The following is an 8411-nucleotide window of genomic DNA, read 5'->3' as shown; positions in this document are numbered from 1 at the left end:
AGACCCCCCCCCCCCCCCCCCCCCCCCCCCCCCGGTGCAATTTGCTTTAAAGATGGTTTTTCTTATCTATTAGTGTCAAATTAAGAAAAATATTTGATTAATTTGTGTTTCTAATGAATCACCATGTATTCTTAATCATATCATAATGTTCTTATTGCATGTAAGTACAGCCTGGAAAAAGACTTTTGGTGCAGCAGGAGCCACAGTATAGCAACGTCAGTGATGGAAACCGGTCAGTCTAAGTGAGGGAGCCAGGTTGACGTCCGAAGTCGAATAGAATCATTCACCATCTAGAATTAGTGGTTGTAAGTGAGAAAGGTATTTTTTGCTCAATGTTGCGGCTAGCCGGCTGGTATTCAGCCAAGCCAGTCACAGCCGCCTAAGGTCTTGGCATAGCTGTAGCCAGCTGATACATCCCCTCAGTCAGCCGATAATGTAAATTCCTCAAGCGCTCACTTTCTAGTTTCCAGTTTTACTTTCAAGTTTTTGATCTTTGTTATTACTGTGCAATTCGAAATACATACAGTCAAAATACATTTCCGCTCCCTTGACACAAAAAACAAGCTAAGTCAACCTCAAGTATAAATGCTAGGCCTAGGCCTACTTATTAGGTCGGCTACTTGTAAACCACACCTATGGAAAAAAAGATATCTTGAACAACTTACATAAACTTTAAAAAGGGATGAAAACGAATAAACTATTATTATCAAAAGTAAGCTAACAGTCTTGATACTATATTGAGATTGAAATGGAATGAGGCTTATGGTATGGCTTTTTTATTTATTAGATTAGGCCTATTGTGGTCTGAATTGAACTTGGTGGAGCATTCAATAATGCCCCTTTCCAAGATGGCTTCCACGTAACTACGGAAGCTACAAAAGTACAATATCAGTGTATCCTATCTATAATTTCTGGTGTCGAGATTGAAATATATAAGGTAACTGCTCATTTTAAAAATCAGTTCTTGGTGTCTATTGTCATGTTTCTAACTTGTTTCAATGCTCTAAATACTTAGGTACCTCTGTGTTCCTTCCTCATTTGGTTATGTGTACCAAACGGTAAGTCAAGTGTTGAAATATTATTAAAGATAAATACTAAGAAATGATAATTATACACCTTTATCTTTAATAATATTTCTTTATAACTATAACTACCTATAATGACAATTCCTTCAAAGAACAATGATCTAAAAAAAATAGTGACTGACAAATTAAGATAAGGAAAACGTGTTTTACCGGTATTACTAAAAGTCATTGAAACAACAAAAGAATATAGCCCACTGTGTTCCAAAGAATTTTTCTGCTGACACAGAATCCACTTATATGTCATGTGACTTCGTTCACTGGAATATATTCTAGCAGATGACACTTGGAATTCCGATTATAGCTTGAGAATATAAGGAAACTTTGTCGATAAAAAATTGTGATATTTGGTAATAGCTGAAATAACTGTAGGCTATATATTAAAAATAAATACTAAATTTGAATGGCTTTAAAAAGACTAGAAAAAAGGTTGACGTTGAGATAATCTATGTTTATCAAATCATGATAATGCGGAGGTCATTAGAGGTCACACATGTAAATTATAAAATGCACGAATTTGAGGTTAGCACGAAATTTGGTTACTTGACTGTATGATAGACTATGGATCTATAACTTTAACATTACATTTTGTTCCTTGAAATGAACTACTACAACCATATTTTCCTGCTCAGGGAATGTATGTGAGGGAACCATTGGAAAACACAAGGTGGCCATAACAATTTAGCCTACTGTCTCGCATCCTCTGCAGAATTAAAAACATTCAGCTACTGTACTTGAGGTTGCAATCTCAATGGTGCATAAATGCATGGTGCATGATATTTGCAATGCAATTAAAAAGTAGGATGTAAAACTCCATTCAGTTCATTTTCATTTTTGCAATGCAATATTACAGAAATTAGTATCTGGTAAGCCTATGTAAGCCTAAAGAGAATATGTTCACATGACGAGAAATACTCCAGGAGCATTTTATACTATCCTTGTTTTACCAGTTGTGATGGATATAAGAATCAGCGTTATTTTCTCTTTGCTACACACTTTTTGCTGGCGATTATTTTATAAAACCATAAATAAAATATGATCAGAAATCTATATTTTTCCAAACATGACAATTTTATGACATGTGTTTGTGGGTAAAAATAGCTTTCAGTCAAAACAGGGAACGTCATGATATATTATGATGAGTAAATATACTTTTACTAGACCTCATCAGGTGAAACAGATATTGTCACTCTTGTCTCTTTACTTTTAACTGAATTATGTTTATAACAGCAAAAGTATTCACATGCCAGCATAAGTAAATGACTTATGTAAGTAGCCTACATGTACAAGCTTATATAAGTAAAAGTGTTCATATAAATGGGCTGAAGTAGTTCAGATTGCCAAATTTGAAAGCTTATAAAGATTTTAATTAAAAAAATTTAAAAAATGTTTGTTTTAAAACTATTTCAGATTAGACAATAAAAAGATAAAATGTGAAGTTACAATATAAGAAAAATACCAACTGGTACTGGTGCTAAAGCTTTCATCAACGAATCACCATGGCAGCTACATATTTAACAGAAGATTTTGTAGAGAAGAGACTTCGTGCCTTAAAATCCTTACAAGATGGTTGGGCTGTGGATCAATACGGAACAGGAAAGTTCTACGAACTTGACCTCAAAATGTGTCAAATTAAAGATTTAAGCTATAGCTTTGAATGGGGAAAAGAGAGGTAATGTGGAATTTTTTTTTTAAATACAACAAACTAATGTTATATTTCTTGCTGTGTTAAATTTGTAATTAAGTATTTTCTTCCAAATACAGAAAACCATGTTTTAAGGACCCATTTAAAAAATGAAAGTTAACACACTGATTTACAAGTGGTTGTCAATTAGTGTATAATTTTGCCTCTTGTCATTTTAACTGATACAAAAATGTATTTTTCCATTTGTTTGCAGGGGAATTACTTCAAGAACAAGAAAGTTGACAGAAGTTCCTTCAAAAATATTGGTCTTAGATATATCATTAAATGAATTAATAGCTTTGCCTGCAGAAGGTTTAATGCCTTTTAAAAATCTAAGAGCTTTAGATGCTTCTCTTAATCAAATAACTAGGTAAGATTTTATGTGTATTTATTCTTAATTAAGCTTTTATTCTACACATCTGTCAGTCTAGAATTGATTGTGAATAAACAGACACTAGATATATTTGATGACAATTGATTTAATTAGCATTGTTTATTTACACTAGATAGGCATTAGATGGCTCCTGACCACATTACACTACCAGTAATCAATATTTTTTTATTTTTGAATTCGTATAATAGTACAGTGTACGAGGTTTATCATTTTCATCTGCAGAAAAAGGAACATTGAACCTTGTATAATATAATATTTTATATATGTGTTATTACAAGGATACAAGGTTTTGATGACAACTTCCGCGCTTTTATGAGCTTTGGAATGGTACCAAAAAGTCAAAATGTGGCTTGTAGGCATGATAGAGGCAACAGGATTTATGCAATCTAGATGAAACTCAGTTTGCATGTATATATTGATAATATCTTGAGTTTGATTGGAAATTGGATGAACGGTTTTGGAATTATTGACATAAAAGGCTTAAAATTTGCCTTGTAGGACAGAGACAACAGTTATTATACAATCTTGATAAAACTTAGTATTCATGTATATATTGATGAGATCTTGGACAGATTCGAAATTGGTAATAATCAGATGAATGGTTTCCTTGACTCAGCCAAACGCAAAACTCAAATGTGGCTTGTAGGTATGATAGATGCTGTGGGATTTATGCTATACAGATGAAACTTAGTTTGCAATGCTTGGAATGCATGTACATATTGATGATATCTTAGTCCAGTTCGAAATTGGTATTAATCGGATGAATAGTTTCAGAGTTATTGCCCTTGACTTAGTCGAATTGTGTCAAATTTGGCTTGTAGGTATGCTAACTGATCCTGATGAAATTTAGTTTGCATGCATTAATTGATGACATCTCAATGAGGTTTGAATTTAGAATCAATCTGATGAATGGTTTTGGAGTTATTGCCTGGACTTCATAAAAACGCGTCAAATTTGGCTGGTAGGCACGATAGAGATTATAGTTTTTATCTGATCTCGATGAAACTTGGTATTTATGTATGTATTGATGCGATCTCAGTCAAGTTGGAAATTGGTAATAATCGAATGAATGGTTTCAGAGACATTGCCGTTGGGTGTACGTTAACCTTGTTCATGTTTGAATTTGATTATAATTGGATGAATTGTTTTTGAGAATTTGCCTTGACTTAAAATATTTTTAAGATAATTTGAAAAATAAAGCCTCTAAAATAGTTATCATTTCTGACAGCTGGTAGTGGTGGTATATTACCTTGCCTGACAATCTTTTATAACAATTTATTTAAGTGGATCTACATGCATTTGAGCATAAAAACAAGACAAACAAAACCCCAGCCCGAATTTTATTTGCTTGTGGAGTATCATATTTTTGACTATCATTAAGATATCAATTTCAGCTTCCAAGGAATTGAAGTATTACCTATGCTATATAGTTTAAATTTATCTCATAATCTGATACGAAATGTTGCTGGATTAATTAATAGTGGATCATTAGTAGAGCTGAATCTTAGTATGAACAATATTACTGATTTATCGAGAATGCCAAGCATGATCAATCTTAGAGTACTCAATATCAACAATAATGATGTAAGTATTGAAATATTTACTTGAATTAATGTATAATATGAAAAGAAAGGTGTCATAAGTTAAAGGGGTATACCTGTCTCATGTTTGTTATTTCGCAATTCCATGTGCAATATTACCAATATTACTTGAGAAGTGAGGAAAGTCTTCTGAATGGCTGGATAAACTGGTTTGAATTTTGACTTTGTTCAGTTCCTCAAAAATTATATGTCATTTTCAGATCACTTCTCTTGATGGTGTATCTTCATTACCGAAATTAAAAGAATTGTATGCACAGAGAAACAATTTGGTATGGTTTATTATTAGTACTTGGGGTGTGATAACTTGATTCATGTGATGGCATGTTAGCAAACACTTTATAGGAGCATTCTTTTTCTGAAAATAAACTTAGTTTGTATCTAGTTTAAAGTGTTAAATGCTTTGAAAAAGCCCCTCTGTACTGATTAAAGTGGTGGATGCATCTTGGTGTTCATTTTCAAGAATGCATCTTCAAATTTGTTAACTTGATAAGAATTTATATTTTTTAGGTCAGTATTCTACATTTAACAAGTTGTTTTAATTTACAAGTATTAAATGTAGCTGATAATAGAATACATCAAATGGAAGGTGTTACAGATGTTTTATCAAGATTAAGCCACTTACAAGCTCTCTGTTTACATGTATGTATCAAGAATTTTGTTCGTTTACATGCATATATTTAGAACATTTAGTTTTCAGCATATAAGCAACTCAAAATGCAGAAATTAGGGGAGAGGGACTTGTCCTAAACTGTTTTGAGTAAACATGTGCCAACATTGTTTGATATCACTCTTTCTTTTTATTTCTTTGAATTTTATGTTTACTTGCTCTTGAATGAAAAATTTAGTTGTCACAAGTAAATAATCTTTTTACATTTGTTTTTTTTATCAAACATTTTCTCAATAGAAATTAATGAGTAGAAAAATAGAGTGATTAGGGTAGTGATATCTTGAGCCATTACTAGATATTGTAGGATCCAACCATAACTTTGTGAACAAACATTTTTCAGTATGTAATGTGTGTGACTATATAAGGTTTGAGCTGTTAAAATATGTTTTTAATTTGTATTTTAATTTTTAGGGTAATCCAATTGAAAGATCATATGATTATCAAAGTGGAATATTATCATGTAGTAGTGTTATGACTTTAGATAATATCTCAGTTAGACCCCTAGCAAGGAAACAGGTAATAGAATATATCTACCGGGGTATTTGGAGATTTCAAGGAAATATCTGTATCCTTATATTCTGTCATCTATGATATCTGTATTTACATCCTTATATTCAGGTCATATTCATGTAATATACAAGGCTGAATGAAATTATATGACAGGTTAAAGTTAGGGTTAAGAATTCATTAGTTCATTTATTTTTCCAAACTTCTTCCCTCATTTTACACCTCTGCTGGAATATGATTTGTCCATTTCTTTAACATCAAAAATATGATTCTAGGTTCCCATGAGAGATCCCCATTCTGAGAATATTTCTAGTTTACAAGAGGCAGCAAGACAAGCTTTTGATGAGAGAATCCGAGCTACAAGAAGCAAAGTTGATGAAAAGATCAGATTCTTACAAAAGAGAATAATGTAATGTAATGTAATGTAATGTGATGAATAGTAAACAGACATTAAGTTTGTTCAAACTCTGAGCTTAAAGCTGTATTAGCCAACTAAAAAAACTGCAAAAAAAGTTCAGTTGTCGGACAGTAGTTTTATTATAGAAAAGTCAGCAGAAAATATTTCGGCAGTAGGAAGGTATTCTGGTCGATTTTATTTAAAATTTTATTGATTTTGTATGTGTGAATAAATTTATTTTTACCTCTAACAGAGCAATACAAGATGAACAAAAGAATTTTGAAGCAAAAATGAAAACTGATTTAGATGGTTGTTTAAGGTAGGATTACTATCAATAGATATGGGACTTTCTAACTGCAAAAATAAGCTTATCCTCCAGGATGTGCAGTGCTCTGAAAAGTAGAGAAGATGAATTAGTGCTTTTGTATTGGCAAAATTTTCTTCCTAGTATGGAATGTTTTCATAAGCTAAACTAATGGTAATATTTGATGTTATCTTTCTAAAAAGGTTCTGCCAATATGGCAATCCCACCTATGAAACATTAAAGTAAACGTTCTTCAATCTTCCCGAGGGTATTTTACAAGTCCAAGTTTGCTGTATTTTAGATATTTAGGAACACTGACTGATGGAGAAGTTGAAAAAGTTAAAGATAAAGATACATTTTCCACTGAATTTCCTACAGCAAGAGATGGGGTAGGTTTATTCTTTTTTTGCAGTGTGCCACATTGAATTAACATGTATTTAAATGTTTATTTCATTGTCAGAGACAATACTAACAGTTCTGGCGTGCAAGAAATGTTTTCAGTGGTTTCAGATTTGTATTTCATGTGTTTATTTTTTTAATGTGTTTATGTCCTAATCTTCATATTTATAGTATGGTTAAAAATTGTAAAGTTTGTTTCATTACTTTCAAGGTACACTTTATGTAATTTTTGTAAAATTTTAAATATGTATTTTGATTAAATCTTACATAACCTGTATCATTACTAGTCTGATATAAAAGGATTTTGATGCCAAAGATATTCTCCAATCTAACATATGTCCAACAAGCTCCTTTCTGTATTTTTAGATGAGAACATATCGTAGCAACTATAAAAGAGATAAAAATGACTATACTGGTGTTAAAGATACAGATGAGGTCTGGGTTATTATATTTTTTTCTTAATTTAAAGAGCACATTACTTTAATTACTATACCAGACAGAGATATCTGCTCTTTGTTTTTTTGGGACATTTCAAAACATAAAAAGAAGCAGTAAATTTGTTTTGGTATTAGAGAAATATAAATTGTGTTCAGTTGCCTGAAAATTATAAGAACTGTTCATTTTTCAGATTTGAATTGTCCCCAGATGCCCATAAAATTGTTTAAAATTAATGGTAACATGAAATTCTTACAGTAAAGGACAGTGCCCATTCAATGCCTACACCAAATTTAGTTAAGCCTAAAAAATTACGAAACTGTGCAAATCGTGCAAATTGATACAAATTTTATAATGAATTGTTTTATATGTTTTAGGTTTTAAGATGTGCCTACAATGAATTATCAGGTGAACAGTCTACTAATTGGGAAGATATCTAAATGAATATAATTATGTTAACTTCATTCTTTGTCTTGTTTGATTTATATGCCTTATTACAGTATTTCAACCCTTTTCTTTTTGGACAAAACTTACTATTTTCATTCATATCAGAACATTTGTTAGTTTCTGGAGCTCTTGAATCTTTTTGACAGTACTGACAGACGTAACCCAGTCAACTTACTTGCTGCCTGATATCCATCTAAAATTTAGACTTGGATAAGAGAGAAGTTATACACCTTCATTGGTCAAACATATTCACCTGTTTTATAAATCATTCAGTTAGCAAATTTTGACATTTTCATGAACATTACCATTGCCTCAAAATCTTTATTTTGAGGACACCAGTCTGGAGGTCAGGTCAAACTTTCAACTGTGTTTTGTTTTGTCAATTTTCACAAAAGATCTCTAAAATATTGTGTTTTTCATCTTTTCATCATATAACAAAACACAGACAATATTATGGAATATAACACACTTCTTATTGTCTTGTGTTTTTGTTA

At 31.5% G+C, this 8411-nt stretch overlaps 1 protein-coding gene across 1 annotated transcript; it reads left to right on the top strand.

The window, feature by feature from the left end:
- The first annotated feature begins 970 nt into the window (after positions 1-970).
- On the top strand, positions 971-7933 carry LOTGIDRAFT_232290 (hypothetical protein). Its single transcript, XM_009056474.1, has 12 exons — positions 971-1058; positions 2493-2754; positions 2981-3136; positions 4555-4744; positions 4962-5030; positions 5269-5400; positions 5840-5944; positions 6211-6344; positions 6586-6651; positions 6938-7025; positions 7402-7470; positions 7848-7933. The coding sequence occupies exons 2-12, from the start codon at positions 2582-2584 to the stop codon at positions 7908-7910; spliced, it is 1245 nt and encodes a 414-aa protein (XP_009054722.1). The 5' UTR covers positions 971-1058; positions 2493-2581; the 3' UTR covers positions 7911-7933.
- The last annotated feature ends 478 nt before the right edge of the window (positions 7934-8411 follow it).

Source organism: Lottia gigantea (genome assembly GCF_000327385.1).
Source record: "Lottia gigantea unplaced genomic scaffold LOTGIsca_28, whole genome shotgun sequence".
In the NCBI taxonomy this organism is placed as follows: domain Eukaryota; kingdom Metazoa; phylum Mollusca; class Gastropoda; family Lottiidae; genus Lottia; species Lottia gigantea.
Note: the sequence above shows the minus strand (reverse complement) of the source record. Positions and strands in the feature narration are given on the sequence as shown.